Source organism: Heliangelus exortis, chromosome 7 (assembly GCF_036169615.1).
Source record: "Heliangelus exortis chromosome 7, bHelExo1.hap1, whole genome shotgun sequence".
NCBI lineage: Eukaryota > Metazoa > Chordata > Aves > Apodiformes > Trochilidae > Heliangelus > Heliangelus exortis.
Window position 1 is genome coordinate 28,216,792 of NC_092428.1, and position 17,626 is coordinate 28,234,417.

Sequence of the window (17,626 nt, forward strand, 5' to 3'; positions counted from 1 at the left end):
TAGATCTCTGCAATACTTCACAATCACATACAAATCAACCATGCAGGGGGACTGCAAAATCAATGCTGTCTGCTGAGATTTAGAGAGCAAGATTCAGCAAGCATCTTTGCTTAGAAAAACCACAGTATGTTACACTGGACAGCAAGTTAAGTCTTTTTTTCCCTTTTGTCCTCAGTATTACAGTGCTAAAATAGTCCATGATCTACTGCTATAACAGAAGCTCTGTTAAGAACTTCTATGGCTAAGATCTTCATACACATCTTTTTTATCTCTGATATTACTGATATTTTGGTCTTTAGCCATTTTAAGTAGTAATAATGATAATAGTAGTTGGTTTTGTTGTTGTTATTTCCAATCCTTTCAAGTACATGAAGTTATAGTTTTTGCATTTATATTGGATTAGATTTATATGCATAGATTAATATTATTTTGATTTAATCAAGAAACAAAAAAATTTTAAAAACCCTACACAACAGCACCTACGGTCTGTCCCTTGCAAACATAATGGTACAGGATAGATTTCACATCAAACCTTAATTTTCACATTCATGCCTGGTTCATTATCAGAGATCTGATTCAAATTTAATGCTAAAAAGCTTAAATCAGCCAGAGGAACTAACAGAGTCTGTAATTAAAACAAGTAATTTAAAAGTTGGACAGGCACCTGTATAGAAGCAGGATTGGAGGGGATAGGTGGCTCCAGGGAAATACCATAACTCTTAATAAATGTGGAGCTTCTCTCAATCTCTCAGGTAAGGGCATCCTAGCAATAACTATCAGTGCTCCCTGAAAAATTCCTCACTTATCCCTCCTTTTACACAACTCCACAAGTTAACTCAGAAAAAGAATAGCGAGAGGATGCATCCACATTGGTTACTAAAGCAAACTAGAATAAAATCAGATGCAACCAAAAACATAACCATAAGAAAGGTGTCCACTGTGGCAACAACACAGAAATGTGGACTATTCAGGTTCCTGCACATCTACAGCTAATGCAGACAATCCATGTTATCCCAACAGAAAAGTGAATGCTGCATTGCAGCCCTTACCTCATTACATGGATACATTCTGGCTCCTTGGTGAAGCTGTAGGCGTAGCCACTGGATGTGGTGCCAAAATCAATAGCCACAACAACAAGAAATATCTGTTCTACAGCATCATCTGCATCCGAGTCCTTCTGTTCAGTAGCAGAAGCAAAACAGACACCGAGTCACTCATGAGAATATCTGTAACCTGTCTTACCCTTTAGGATTTCTGCTCTCTGAGACGTGCATAGCTCTTCAGCAGAAATAAAGACTGCCCCGAGACCCCATTTGTGACCAAAGTTGATACCAGAAAGCTCCACGTTGCAATGAGAGTGGAAATTCAATATACAATTCGATATACAACTCAATATATTAGCAATATATACAATATATAGCAATAAGTTTATGCCCCACTATCATTTTTATGAGGAATTTACAGAACACTTATTTTGTAAACACTACATGAATTATCTCCTCCTGCCTGTGTTAGAATGTAGGAAGCTGCTCAGCTGCTTGTAGTGCATTTTAATCCTTCTCCTTGTCTTTACCTATAATCCCCAAATCCCTGAACATCTCAGCCAAGGGCAGTGTGGGAACATTAACTACAAGGTGAAATGGTTATGGCCCAAATCATAGTGATGTGATACAAAGCACAACATGAACAAATGAGGGGCTGTGCCACTCCCCAGTGTGCTGTCACCTAACATAAATCCTATATGAAGGAAAAACCATCATGGAACAGCCCTGCTGACCCATTGCTGTACAGGTCACCTCTGCATCCACCACTGCTGCTCAGCCTGTACTCTCAATAACACTTTGAAGCACCTTTAATTATCTTTTACAGAGGAACAGCCAAACATCCTTATGGCACAAGGAACACTACAACCTTCCTCACATATCTCCAACTACCTCCATGCCTTCTACTTCCAGCACCTTTCTATAGTGCTCCTGAATTTTTCAGTAACAGGCTACAGAAATGGAGAAATGAGAGTAATAAGGTTTGGGCTCAAATAACTAAAACCTCGTTTGTGTTTTCTTAATAAATATTTTCAACAAGAATAATGTTATTTATGTCTTCCTCAAAGAGTTGAAGAAGCAAATTTAACTGGAAGACGGTATCAACACATCAGTGACTGAAATAAAAGAAGGAAGCTCTAGACTACATGAAAAAAAAAAAAGGGAATAAAAGCAAAAATTAATACAAGAGTAATCTGGAAATCCTGAAGAGAAATGTGACAAAACTCTGAACTTGATTCAGAAATCTAAGAAAGAGCTCTGACAAGGGTAGCAGTTTGTCCTCAGCACGATCCCTTGCATTATCAAGAAACACACTGTGCATATGCTGTGTTACAGGTGATGCAGGTGGTCTTAAAAATAGTTGGGACTTAGTTTTAATGGGAATTTTTCAACAAAATGAACATGACATGCATGAGATTAAAACACACTGCCTTTATGGGTCATTTGCTTTATTCTGAAAGCTTAAAAGAAGCTTTTTTTCCTTAAGAAACAGAAACAGTCCTATTCCAAGGCTCTCTCTCTCATGAAGATTTTTTTGTCTGGGAATTTGTATTTTATTGTTGAATATCACATCTATGTTTCTGACCAGAATGAGACTTCAGGGGCTGCCTGAACAAATCCAGTGACAAAAGACAGTGACAGACCTGGGAACCCTCAGGATGATGAAGCTCCCAACTTTGATATAAAAATACACAGAAGCAAATCTATTACCTAAGCAAGCAGACAAAAAAAAAAAAAAAAAAAAGCAAAACCAAGACCTGGATGAAATGAATGAGAACTGTGTCTCCAACTCCAATGTGACCAAAACCTTCCTTAAGACTATGGACAGCTTAGAAGGCATTGCACATGGGGCAATGACAGCTTCCTAAAATAATTACAGCCAGTAAAGCAGCAGGATAAAGGAATGTCAACATGCATTTTATGCTAAGAGTGCATTTCTTACCACAATATGTGATGGGGACAGTGGAGTTATTCCAGGGTCTCCCAAACTTTTGGCTGGTGATGAGTAAGCAGATGTGGAAACTGCATCTGAAAGGAAAGAACAAATCTTTAGTAGGCAGGATGAGTAGGACAGGCCCTTTGCATGCTGCTGCACTATTTTCCTGTTGTAACAAATCTGCTAAAATAAAGTAAACTTGACAGATTCCATGTAAAATACATTTTTTTTGCCCTTACAATATGCTAAAGACATAAGGACTGCAGTTTTGGTTCTAAAATGTTTGTCTGACCTTCATAACTAATTTTCATTCTTTTGCCTATTACATTACCATATATAATTTTAAAACTCTTCTCAAATTATTCAGAATTAATAGATGATCCAAGCATTCTGAACTTTGCACACTCACAGTAATGGCCTAAGTGTCAATGCAGAAACTAAACACAAGCTGTGAGATCAAAAACAGGACAGACTCATATTAAGAGAAAAAAAGCTGATATAAGTTTGACAATGCACTAAGAAGTTGCAATTATTTCATCATGTACCCTTATTCTGAAACTTTCCCAATACTGTCTCTGTGCTTATTCTTCAATATACTTGGCACTGAAACATCCTGCAGCTGTTAAGATTACTGAAGGACAGAATCCAGCTGGGAAAAAGGAAAGTATTATTAACAAACCAAGAAATATTTCTACTCTGCATACAATACTGAAATTACATTTAAAGGAACATCCCAAATGAGTGACAAATACTGTAATGAACCATTTGTATTTGTATTTTTGCACTTTTTGTATTTTCCCTTCTTATATTTACCTCACTGATGACAGAAAAGGAAATAGCTTATTAAAATAATTAAGCACTGATGACTCGGGCAGATTTTTATATAATATATTCTCTTCTGAAGACTGCAATAGTTTATGAAATTGGAATATAGAAGAGATGCCACACACCCTGGTTATGCTGATACATCTCTGCCCCCATATTTAAGCCTTTATTGAATTCTCTTCTTTAGAATACAAGCCAATTGGATGTAAAGCAGAATTATTTAATAAGTCTCTGCATATCGGTAACCATAATAAATATTAAATAAAATTTCATCTTATTTTTATCACCTACTTGGATGTGTCACATAATAAAATGCATATTTATGCATAGCATGTAATTCCTAGACATGACAAGTCAAAGAATTATTCTAAGATGACACAGGAGCTCTCCTCTACTTTAGGAGGAGGTTCCTCATAAAGGAACCTCTGGTTCCTGGGACTCAGATTTGTGTTAAAGATGCAAAAACTCTGCACTAGGTAACCATGGAATAATCTGCCCACAGGGAAAAAAAAAAATCTTCCTCTAAATCTTAATGATGGTCTTATAATAATGTTTATCTCTGTTCAAATTATAATATGCATGTTCAGCCTGATCTTCAGAAGCATTTGCAGAAGCCTAATATTCACATTTCCTGTACTTGCTCTTCAAGAAAATATCATGTTACTCTTCTTGGGGTGAAGTACAAAAAGCCACAGGCCAAATGTGACAAGCACACAGAATCTGCTTGGTTTGTTAAGATTTATTTGAATCAGACACTGCTATCAGCTTCAGATGCTGTTAGCAGCCTTCTTTGTGCTATTTCTTCCTCTTTTCAAAACAGATTAATTTCTGTACCATCAACAAGGCATTTTCAAAGAACTGAAACACAATCATTCAGCAAAGAGGGAAAAAAAAATAAAAAAGGCAAATTAGTAAAAAAACAGGTTCCTTGCATCCTGCTATTATTGCTGACTGGACCTGAACCAACACTTCATGAGCAGACCAGGACATTGCAATACTGACCCAACACCTCTGGAAAATCTTCATTTCCCCCTCTTAAGAACCTGGCTTTAGAGCACAAAAATGTAGACATCAAATCCCCAGTTGTGTTTTCAGAGTTTCTCTTTGTTATTAATTCTGTTTGTTACCTGTTTCAGCAATCTATCTCCCAGCCTCTCCTTAGTTATCAGCCCTAAGAAGTTATTTATAGCTCTATATCCAACCCAGAAAAACCTGTGTGACAGTACACACATTTTTGGGTGATCTGGAAGAAAAAAGCATCTGTTTCAAGAGAGAATATGGGAAGAGGGCTGCCAGCAACCTGAGTTGCAGTCGAAGAATCAGGGAATTACTGAGGCTGGAAAAGACCTCGGAGATCATCAAGTCCAGGCTATGATGTGAATATTAGAGAAAAAAAAAAAAAGGAAAAAAAAAAAAAGACAAAGAAAAAAAGAGGAAAGGGAGGAAGGGGGGGAAGGGGGGGAAAGGAAAAAGGGGAAAGAAAAAAGGGGAAAGGAAAAAGGGGAAAGGAAAAAGGGGAAAGGAAAAAGGGGAAAAGGGAAAAAGGGAAAAAGGGAAAAGGGGAAAAGGGGAAAAAGGGAAAAGGGGAAAAGGGGAAAAGGGGAAAAGGGGAAAAGGGGAAAAGGGGAAAAGGGGAAAAGGGGAAAAGGGGAAAAAGGGAAAAAGGGAAAAAGGGAAAAAGGGAAAAAGGGAAAAAGGGAAAAAGGGAAAGGAAAAAAGGGAAAAAGGGAAAAAGGGAAAAAGGGAAAAAGGGAAAAAGGGAAAAAGGGAAAAAGGGAAAAAGGGAAAAAGGGAAAAAGGGAAAAAGGGAAAAAGGGAAAAAGGGAAAGGAAAAAAGGGAAAAAGGGAAAAAGGGAAAAAGGGAAAAAGGGAAAAAGGGAAAAAGGGAAAAAGGGAAAAAGGGAAAAAGGGAAAAAGGGAAAAAGGGAAAAAGGGAAAAGGGGAAAAGGGGAAAAGGGGAAAAAGGGAAAAAGGGAAAAAGGGAAAAAGGGAAAAAGGGAAAAAGGGAAAAAGGGAAAAAGGGAAAAAGGGAAAAAGGGAAAGGAAAAAAGGGAAAGGAAAAAAGGGAAAGGAAAAAAGGGAAAGGAAAAAAGGGAAAGGAAAAAAGGGAAAGGAGAAAAGGGAAAGGAGAAAAGGGAAAGGAGAAAAGGGAAAGGAGAAAAGGGAAAGGAGAAAAGGGAAAGGAGAAAAGGGAAAGGAGAAAAGGGAAACAGAAAAAGGGAAACAGAAAAAGGGAAACAGAAAAAGGGAAACAGAAAAAGGGAAAAACGAAAAAGGGAAAAACGAAAAAGGGAAAAACGAAAAAGGGAAAAATGAAAAAGGGAAAAACGAAAAAGGGAAAAACGAAAAAGGGAAAAACGAAAAAAGGAAAAAAGAAAAAGGGAAGAAAGAAAAAAGGAAAAAAGAAAAAGGGAAAAAAGAAAAAGGGAAAAACAGAAAATGGGAAAAAAGAAAAAGGGAAAAGAAAAAAGATTTTAAAAGGTACACTGGATAGTGACATGGATTTTGGAACAGTTTTTAAAAGCAGGATGACTTCTTAATGCCTACACGTAGTGTCCCACAGAGACCAAGTTCCAGCTTTATCTCCCATGTTTACCAGGGATCTCTGTCTGTGTCATACTACACACTGTGACAAACCCCAGCTACACAGCATGCGTTAAATAAATACTTGATTCTTGACAGGTTATCTGCCAAAAAAAAAAAAAAATTAAGGAATATGATTTAGAATGTAAATTATACAGTCTTCCAATACTTACACAAATATTTCAAATCCCAATCTTCTATGTAGGACACAAATTACTTGATGAGCACATTGATGCTTATAATCATTAACCTGCAATATGACTGTCTCTATCTCTATCAGGGGTTCTGACAATTTCAGTAGATGTGTATAGAATTAATTTAAGCACATCACTACAACTTCTGACCTCAGTGCTAAGGTAAGCAGTTGCCAAAGAACATCTACTGCAGTTCCAAGGTTACCAAAGGAGAAAGGGCAAAAAGAGAAGCCTGTTTCAGCACTTTTTTCAGCTTTTTTTTTTTTTTTCTTTTTTTTCGCCTTTTTTTTTTTTTCTTTTTGCTTTTTTTTTTTTCTTTCTTTTTTTTTTTTTTTTTCTTTTTTTTTTTTTTCCAAATTCCCAAACAATTGCAGGACTGGTAAAATTATGAGATGAACAAATATTGTATTAATAGTGAATCATGTCCATTATCATATTAGCTGCAATTGCTGGTTTAGAAGACTTAATTTAAATTATTTCTTCTCTTAATCTAAACACATGAACGAGTGCTTTCTGTAGTTTCCTACAACATCTCATCACTTAAGCCTCTTCTGTTTTTCAGTAAATGATCAGCCACCCTCTAGATTTCCAACTCCACTGGTGACAAAATTGCAATACAGGATTAACCTTTAAGCCTCACAGAACAGAGTAAAAGCAAAGTCCACAGCATTTATAAAAACTCAGCTTGTCTGGTGTGAACATTTCTCTAACAGCATGTTCAGCTGAATCTGAATTTCTGTGAGATCTGGAGAGAAGGACCAAGCTTGCTACTTAACTAAGAAGTTCATTTACTGCCATCTGATCTCCTCTGGATGACACTTCTGAATATCTGAAAGTCCTATTGAGGACCAGATAAATGAGTTTTAGTGAACCACTGGAAGTATCAGACATGGACAACTCTGGTCACAGATAATCAGCTTTTCGACAGAAGGCTTAAACCTGCATTAAGACTGCAAAACCTCAGACACGTATCACTAAGGTAGTGCTAAATAAAAACCTCTTCTGGGCAGCTACAGAGAAGCTCTTTTCTATTAAATTTGGCTTTAATTAAATATTTAACCTCATATAAATTCAGCTTGGAGTAGATGATCTCCAAGGTCCCTTCCAACCTAAGCCATTCTATAATTCTAAAGCAGAAAAATGCAGTCAACTCAGGGGTGAAATTTCTGAGTATGTCTCATGTCACCAGTCTACAACAAGAAAAAGAAATTAAAAAAGAATAAAATAAGGTACCAAGCCCCAAGCCTGCCATCAGAAACCCCAGTGTGGACCTTTTTTAGGCACATTCTGCAGTACTTGAAGCATGACTACAAAAGAAGAGGCTTGGCTGGGAGAGAAATACAATTGCTGAACCCCCATAGACCTCACTTCCCAGTGATAGTGAAAGGAACTCCTCATGGTCTGTATCCCTAATGGCTCTTCTGCAAACCAGGCAGAGTCCCTATCAAACCAGCTTTCTGTAGGAATATGCCTGAGCACCAGTGGGTACTGTTACATCCCAATTAATGTATCTTAAATTCATTTTTATCCTCAGTTCTATCCTGCAAGAGTGGCTGCAAACCCATCCTTTGCTCATTAAATTCTTCTAATGATTTCTGAATCAACAGTCATATCAATACCATTCCACTTCAGAGCATACTTCTAGTATTTCAAGAAGTTCTTGTGAAATTAGGTCTTTTTTTTTTTTAATCCCCAATCCATTATATTCAATGCAATGAACTCAATGCAGCTCTGCCTGAGGTTCGAGACCTGGGTCCTTCACCCTTATCTGGCTTCTCCCAAACTCTTGACTGGGAATCCCTGCAGTACAACCCCCTGGCTCCAAAGGAAAGCTGCAATAACCCTTTCTGAGATGTATAATGCACTGATCCATGAGCCAAATTCACTCAGCCTCCCACTTATTTGTAGGCTGATGAACCAGGTGCAGAGTTCAGCAATTAGATGCATCAGATGTACTAAAAATGCCACTATTGCAGCTGATCTTTATGGGTGCAATAAATCCACCTTAACTGAATGTGCTGTGCACATAACAATCATTTTCTCAGATCAAACACCTCCACGTATGTGATAACCATTTTTCTGGAATTTCCAGCCATCCAGCAGCTGGTGAAAGTGATTGCTATCTGAGCTATGGCCTAAGTCAGCCTGGTGGTCCTACCAAAATCTTGGCCAGATTCCTCATTTTTCTATCCAGTCGATAACTCTGGATTTCAAAACAGGATGACCCAAGTGAAATATGGGTAGGGGGTATCCATCAGGCAAGAAAAGAATGGAACCAAAACATCATTTTTCATTCAAAACATTGTTTATAATTTTGAGCATAAATAATTTTGCTGCAAGTAAAGCTTGCTAATGGTGTTTGTACAACAGGCAAAGAGCTTCCCATATTGCTATTAGCTGGCAACTCCTGCCTTGCTGAAGAAAACCTTGTTCAGCTTTTCCTATTGCTGAGATTTTGCTTTGCATTAAGAAAATGTCATGGCTTCCAAATGGAATGTGACAACCTAGAGCACTTCACTGCAAATACAAAGATGTCCTTTGAAAATAACTGCAGAACAACAACCACAAAAAAGTCAGAGAGAAGCAAATACAAAAAAAAAATCCTACTTAAAATATTCTTATGCTTAATAAAAAGAGCTCATATTTCATATCAGGATTAAGACCCTTCTGTTCCTAGTGAAACAAAGCCACTGCTATTACCATCAATGGAATCAGAGTCCTTTGTTTTAAAATGCCAGTAGGCATCCAGTGCTTTCTTGAAGACTGCAACCCCCATCTCTTCTATGAGTACAGCCAAAGCAAAACTCTGATACAAATCCAAGTTTCCTGATACCCTTTCTTAATAATTGGTCACCCAAAGAGCTGGCATTCATTGCACTGATACCAATTAGAGAACAGTAATTTCCTACGTAAAAATAATAATAATAATCTCTCGATTCCTTGGAAAAAATTCTAAAAATAAGATACGTTCCTCATTACAACTTTGACCTTTTTCATTTATGCTTTTATGGTGCCTTTCATAATGACTACAGTTTGAAAGAATTACTTTTCCAGTATGCTTTCAAGCTTTTTGAGATAATTTAAGTTTTTAATGTAACTGTTAAGAGTATCAAAAAAAGACCCCAGGTTCATCCCATCACTCACTCTCTGGATAACAGTAATTTTTCTGCACCTCACCAGCAAAGGGAAACCAAAAGACACCACTTATTTTCTGTGAAATTAATTTAAGAGGAAAGAAAGACACAAGAACTTGCAATAACCCTCTGCAAATGCCACATGGGTTATGTTCACTCCTCTTTTTGACAGGATGTAGTTTAAACTACTTTACCTAAATTTGATCTGACCTTGCTAATGCTTAGTAAGCTGGACTAATTATACCCCCAGACCTATTACACTCCCATGCATACTTCACAACACTAAAACCTCAGCCAAAACTTTACCATTAGCTATGCCTGACCCTAAAGCTGCCTTAAACTCAAACCCATTCACCATCCACACTGTAAGGTCTTAAATCCAATTCCACCTTGAATGCCCTGAGAGCTTCCCAGCTTTTCCCCCACTCAGCTCCCTCTTCCCTCCCAGGCCTGATGTGGTTCCCACTTGCCAGGAACTTGCTCAGACCCCAGAACTGGGGTTTGGGGATCTCACCAGCATCCCCCTGCAGTCAGTGCTCTCCTCCTGGATGCCAGCTACACACACTACTGCCAGGACTGCCAAAACTGATCCCAGTTTACATGATGGAAAGGACAGGCTACATGTTGTGATGCACATGGGGTAACAACAGATTTTGCAGCTGGAATCACTGGAAGACAACTCTTCAGGATTTTTTTTCTAAGTATTCCACAGATAAATTCTGTAATAAGACATCTTTAATATGCACCAAGGAACCTCTTCCTTTAACAAGCCCTTCCATGAACTTGTTTCCTTCAAGCTGCCTTGCACCATTTGCCTCTGTGCAAGCACTGCTTTCCTGCATCTCTCATCTCCACCCTCCCTGCTTCCAAAGAAAGATACAAGGAATAGGAAACAAAACACTGGTATACAGAACCTAGGTTCTGTAATAACTTGTTAATAAGTTCATGCTCATAAAACACACCATTTCTTAATCTCATCAGCTTCATTGGGGAAAAAACACCATTTGCCAGCTGACAGTGGGCTGGTTGTTTGCTTTTTTTCTTTCAGGAGAGCAAGATCAATATATCACAGTTATAAAAATCCCCATTGTACTGCAAGTTCCTATTTAAGAACCATCTCAAAATGCAATTGTATACTGAAAATTACACCATCCTAGATTTACCTTTCTAGATCAAGATAACCAAAGGAATACTATTCAAAACGTGGAAAATAAATATATTGTTCAGCTTTTCCAGATTGTGCATCCAGCAGATACGAGAAGAACAGTCTAATGGTACTGGTTTGCTCAGAAAGCAATAGGCTAATTTAATTATCAGCCATTGCAAGACTCTCAAGTATCTTGCAATGCATCAAGCTGGATGACTGAAGCAACTCCTTTTTCTTGAAATATGAATTGGGAAAAATACTGGAAAATGTTTTTCATTTTCTTCATTTTGACAATCTTCAGGAATCCCGAATATGCTTTATACATTTTTGGAGTCTTGGCAAAAAAGAAAACAAATATTTCCCCATGAAAAAGAAAAAAAAATAATACAAAGAAAGAAGAGCCAAACTATGGTAACTGTTGCTACTATTGCTTCTCATTGTAATCAGCATGACTGATGCTACATATAAATCCCTTCACATTCTGTAAGGCTATTAAACCATTTTTTGTTCAAAGATGGGAAAATAAGAGAATACTAGTTATTAAAAAACTGAAAAAAAAATTGTGTCAAATGTGACAATTTGTTAATAAAGTCATCTGTGAATCCATAGTTTATGGCTATTGATTCAGCTTCTGAGGAACATTTCACAGATAATGGAAAAATAAATTTGTGTTCCTTCTTTTTATTTTATGAAAACACATCAGCTATCTGGCTTAAAGCTAAATACCCTGTGAGGAGAGAAGCAAGTAGATATTTAATATTTGAAGAGTGGATCATAAAACCATGCAGTTACTGACCAAAATCCATTTCCAGAGGTTATTATACTACATTTCCAGAGGTTATTATACTAGCACCCATCCAGCTTACATTAAAATGCCCTGACTGGGCATCCACATCACACAGAGAATGAGACTGATCAGCCAGAAAACCAACTGGGAAGTTCCAGAGTCATGGTGACAAGCAGATGCTACAGCCCCAGCCTGCAAAGAAGTTGCTAAAAGTGACTAAAATCCTCACAGGAGCATGGCTGAGGAAGAGAGTTACTACAAGAGGTTGATTTTTGAATGCAGGAGATCCAGAATGACAACTCTGAAAGCTTTTGTAAATGCCATAACCTGCCAGTCTGATTGCAGAGTGTGCTCTACTAAGGTATCCATGGAAACTTGAGAAAGAGATGGTAAATTTGTTGGATCTGTTTGGTACCAGGGAAAGGGTTTAGTTTCCAGTCAGCCTGGTGTAACCACAGGGATTTTGATCCTTAAGCCTGGAGAAAGCATCAAGAGTCCTCAAGCAAGGATGAAATCCATAAAATCAAATTATCACAGGAATGCATTTCCCAAGCAAAGATTGGGAGACACTAAAGAGACTGTGATTTTATTGTTGTTATTAAAAATTGCCCAAAATGAGGAGAGAGAGAGAGAGAGAGAGAGAGAGAGAGAGACCCACTCTTCAGACCTCACAAGGAACAGGAGAAAAAGGAAGTGTGAATACAAAAGCACAGAGCCTGGCAAGGAAAAGATGTGTGGGACAGGTGGCCATGGAGCGCTCAGGTTTGTAGAACCCTGAGACAGACAAAACACCAACCCTAGAGAGTGGTCCTGAGCAGCACTAAGAACATGAGGTGAATCCACAAACAGATAAATTGAAGCAGTGTTCCCAGAATATTCCCTATGGGAGAATGAAGTAGTGTAAGCAGAGCAATCTGCCTTCCCTCCAAGGAAACCACTGCAGGTTGGGTAAGGTCCTGCAGGAGTTTTTCTTTGGAGAGACAAAGTGATCAAACTCCTTAAGACGAGATGAAATTGCTACTATGAAAACCCACTCACATGCACACTTCTTTCTGGACTCCAAACGACAAGAATTACTGGAAATCTTTCTCAGTATCCCTCAGAAACTGCATCTGCAGTTCTGCAGGGTTAAGATCTGCATCTGCACTCTTAAGAGTGTTGACTCAGGTACCAAGGAATAAATTACATAAGAAACAACAAATCCGAGAAAAACCTTCTCCAGAGCTGCTGTCCGTTTAAGTAATCCACCTTTAGAACTGATCTGCATGCCCAGAGCCCTGCAAATCAATCCCAAAAGAGACTCATTTGGATCAGCAAGCACCAAGCAACTCTCACATGCAACCAGCCCCCAGCAGCAGGTTAATGATGGAAGGAGCCAGTGCAATGCAGAAAGCCATCCTCTGGTGTCCTTGACACACCCTGATGCAGTCCTGAGTAAGATCATCCAGTGAAATCCTGAGTAAAGAACAAAGGCTTTCTAGCCTTCATATTCTAAGTATTTTAGTTCACTCATTTGCTTACTTTATTAGAACTGACTGCATTTTGCTTCTCATTTACATGAAAACCTTTCCCAAATCCCTCTGAGACAGCCTCTGGAGGAATTTCCTGTTTTAATCCCCATTTTTTTTTTAATCTCCATTACTTACTCAGTTCACCACTGCCGTCCTGATTTTAAACCACTGCAAAGTCACTGCTTTAGTAGCAGTTGTGGTAAAACTTGAAATTCACATTTGTTTATTCTAAATGCACGTCACTATGATTCTTAACAGCACAGCACATGGCCCATGGTTAACATCTTTTGAGGAATTTAGAATTCTGGAATGTTCTTTTTTAAGACCCAAAACGTGCTTGGTCATTGTGAGAGGCAGCTGGGATTTAATGGCCCAGGAGCCAGAATATTTGTCACAGTGAAAGAGTCAGCAGGTACATCAGAAGTGTTTCAGCCCATGGATGTGCAGACTTGGCAGCAGCATTCCCTCAGCACAGCACCAACATCTGTGACCCTAGATCACCCACCAGCTGCACACTCTTCAGTAAAACATCTGTGAAGTGAGAGCACCATCTACAATCAGAACTGATGGACCTCAGAGCTCATTCCTGAAACAGATCCCAAGCCCTCCTCCTCTCTTTCTTTCACCTTTGGACAAACAGAGCTGAACAAGCAGGCATGACAGACATGCACCCTGGACTATCACATATTTTCAACTAGGAAGGCTGTTTGATTGAGAGGTGACAAGTGCCATCCAGAAGATGAATAAGTAAGCAACTAAAGTGATTTATGGATAAACAAAATACTCTAAAAGATTTCAGTAAGCTGCAGTCAACGTCTATTTTACTTATAAAAATAAATAAAACGAATGTATTCAAACTCTCCAAAAAGGTCAGGTTGACTCATATCCAAAATCATGACTGTTCTTTTTCTTCTGTTTGGAATAGCATCGTTTGAATGCACTGGATTTTACTCATCTCACATTTTCCCTTATCATTTCCTGAGAACCATCTTGGTTTTTTCAAATACTAAAAAATACCCAAAGTGCTCCTTCACACTACCTACAAACCAAAGGAGCCAAAGAGAGAAGTTTCTACAGACAGAAATGGTGCATTCTTTGAAGTCAAACACTTGTGAAATCCCATCTAACACATTGTCAAAAGGATGAACCAGTTCAGATCCAGGAAAAGGAGTGATGAGGATCCTTTGGATATAAAAAACGTTTGGTTTTTTTTTAAGAATGGAATGGTTGTGTGGTGTGATTATAGATGAAATCGTAGTAGAGGACAGCAAAAAAAAGAATAGTCCAGAACATCCTAAAAAAATAAGGATTTTTAAATATTTTGCCGCAAATATAGCTTCAAAAGGAAAAAAGAAATAAAAATAAAAATTAAAAAATCCACACTTAGTCACAATTGCAGATCTGGCATCCAGAAGGAGACTCAAATATTTCAACTTCATTCCCATTAAAATGGAAGAAGCTGGCCATGGCAGGTCACATCAACTCAATGAAAAAAAAGCATACAGCAGGAAAGAGCACAAGATGTGACACCAGTCAACTTGCATATAACCCCAACTACATGATGCAGTCAGAAAGCAAACCAGATCCTAAATCTCAACATTTACACACAGAGATCTGGCCTTTTTTAGCTGAGGCAGATTCTGGTCCTTCCTGTGCAGAACCACTCCCCAGAAGGATGCTTGAACTTGACCCAACATCTGAGGACACCTCTTCCAGCTCCTGGTGACCATTGTGTTTGAGAGACATCCTGGGCAGACCCTCCAGACTGGGATAAAAACCCCCCTTAAACCAGATGTGCATCAACTAAAGCAACCTCTGTACAGAGCATACCTCTTGCTTTAGGGAAACTTTGAGGGTGCAGAGCAGGGCAGCTCTGTTGAACAGAGCTGTCCCAGTGGGAATGAACTAAATATTCAGCCTGAAAGCTCAGAGAGTGACAGTGCCATAAAAGAAAACTTGTGGGCTGAATTAGCATCACCCAATTACAAGCCAAGAGCTTTTAAAATGGCAAAAGTCAGTGTAAGTAGAAGCTTTACATGCAACAACTGCTGGGTATGAACAATTTCATCCAAGCTGATCCTAACCCAGCTGCAGATACCGCAGTGCTGTGCTAACTGAAGCTATAAAAGTGATTGGCAGGCACTGCACACACCACCAGTATTTTACATACAGACATTTCTCTTTTGCATTGTACTACCCTGCAATAAGTGACTGCAGCTTCAATACTGTCAATACAACAACTCTCACTACATCACATTTTATCCTGAAGCCTTTTTTTTCTCTGACAGCTTTAGCATTCCAGTGCATGGAAAGAACATAAAGATTTCCCGCAGAACAAATTGTTGCTTTGCTACATGGTCTTCTGTCTTCAAACAAAATCCCACCTGCATAGATACTCCCCATGTCACAAGTTAGTTAATTTCAGCATCGCACTGCACTAAGCTTGCAACTTTGCAGGAAAAAACCCACATGAGATACCCTGAAACCTAAAGGACAAGCAAATCTGTCAGGCTGCTCTTCTCTTTGTCAGCTGCATGCTAGAAAACTGTTACAGGTTATTTCAAACCTAAAGGCATGAGACTTTATTTAGGAAGCTCTGAGATGAGGGAGGGAAGCCAGCAGGGCAGGTCATCTTGAAGATTTAATTAGTTTCTAAGTATTGTTTTCTGGGTTTTTAAAAATAGATATTTTATGACTCTTCCATTCCAGCTGCACTGCAATTAAGCTATTTTACTCAAAATATTCCCCAACTCCCATTATGATCTGTATAAACTCAACCTTTTAGGTTTCCCCATACATTATTGGCTGCACCTGAGGCAGTCACATTACAGTTTCTTCAAATCTTTGCAGTAGAGAGGGAGGAAGAAGGGATGGAGAGATCAAATTAAATCAGGCTGAGTCTGCACTTCCCTTGGGGTTATTCACCCGTATCGTTTGCATCTTAGGAACCCTCTTCCTTCCTCCAGTTCCCTTCCCACACAAGAAGAGACCACCCCTGTCCTGCAAAGTCTGTATTATTTTTACCAGGACGAGAACCACAGAATCCGTGTTTCAGGCAAAGCAAGATTAAGATCGCCTCAGCTCATATGTCAACAGTTCGAACAGTTGCGAACAGCGGTTCGCAAAGTCACCGCTGACCCCTTAACGTGGTAAAACAGAACCACTTGGGTTTGATCCCCTCCCTCCGCCTCGCTGGTCCCCGAGGCTGTGCCGGGATGCTAAGGCTCTCATCCCAGCCACCGCTCTTTCCCACCGCACCGCCAGGTCTTTCTTTTTCAGCCCATCTGCCTTCCTTTATTTCACCATCAGCCCCTGATTGCCAGCCCCAGCCCTCCCCCTTCTCTCCCAGGCCGCTGCTGGGAAAGGGAGACCCCAACCCACGAGGAAGAGAGAGGCACAAAGGCCCCCCCCGCCGGCAAGGAGGGAGGGATGGATGGATGCTGCACCGCCCCGCCGGGCCGCGCCCGCCGCAGAGCCCCGGCACGACGCCGGCTCCGGTCCGGCAATGCAGCCGCATTGTTTTTTCACCTGGACCCGCTCCCACTCTGCTGCACCGGCTCCCCCGGGAATGCCACAGGAGGAGCCGCCGCAGCTCCGCAGCAGCCGGGGGGCTCGGTCCCCGCTGCAGGCTGCACCCCCCCTTGTACAGCAGCCCCCCCTTCCCTTCCCACGGAAACCCCCCACCCATCCACTCCCCCTGGGGTAGCGAGGGGTCCGTCAGCCCTGCCCCACGCCGCGCCGCGGCCGCCTTGCCTGCGCCGACACAGTCAGGACATTGTCTGCCGCCTCCCTCTCCTCCGGACGGGGCTATGGCTCCAGATCGTTTCCCCCGATAAGCCGGAGCCGCTCGGCCGGGGGGCCGGGAGGAGAGCCCGGCTTGCGCCGCGCCCGTCGCTCCTGCATTGCGGCGGGGACCCGGCGGCAGCGGAACCGCGCTGGGCCGCGGAAACCCCCCCCACCCCCGGCCGCTGCCTCCCCCCTTACCTGCAGCACCGCTCTCCGCCTCCGACATGGCCCGACCGCCCGCGGCTCTCCGCGCTCACTGCGCACGCCGAGGCATGGGCCGGCGGCGGAGCTGCGCTGCCCACCCGAGGGGAGGCTCCACTCCTTCCTCTCGTCCCCACCCCGCCCCGCCGCGCCTTCCTGCAGACGGTGCGGGGAGCCAAGGGGAAGCCTCCGCTCCTGGCCCGGCGCTGACAGCCTTCCCGCGCAGGCTGCGGGGCTGCGCAGCCCCTCCCCGCCCGCTCCCCGCAGCCGCACAAGGGCCCCGCGGCTGCGGCTGCAGCTCGGCGGTGGCAGAGACCTCGGCGGGAGGGGAGGGGGGGGGGGGGGGAGGACAGCCCAGCCCAGCCAGATGCGGATTGCACGGCTACTGAAGTAGAAAAAAAAAACCAACCCTCAGGGTGATAGCATCCCCCTCTGCGGCCGAGCGTGACACCCGCAGCCGTGAGAGGCAGAGAAAAGGG

At 41.1% G+C, this 17,626-nt stretch overlaps 1 protein-coding gene across 2 annotated transcripts in view; it reads right to left on the bottom strand.

The window, feature by feature from the left end:
* The window catches only part of HSPA12A (heat shock protein family A (Hsp70) member 12A), a 56,926-nt gene extending 39,528 nt beyond the window's left edge, over positions 1-17,398 (bottom strand). The window contains exons 1-3 of one of the 2 annotated variants that reach the window (XM_071749502.1): positions 17,145-17,398; positions 2,986-3,071; positions 1,050-1,177 (exon numbers count right to left, since the gene is read on the bottom strand). In XM_071749502.1, the coding sequence (XP_071605603.1) occupies positions 1,050-1,177; positions 2,986-3,071; positions 17,145-17,172 (242 nt within the window). In that variant the 5' untranslated portion in view covers positions 17,173-17,398. The remainder of the gene's footprint in view (positions 1-1,049; positions 1,178-2,985; positions 3,072-17,144) is intronic. The other variant, XM_071749503.1, reaches the window with a different exon arrangement.
* Between the last annotated feature and the right edge of the window lie 228 nt (positions 17,399-17,626).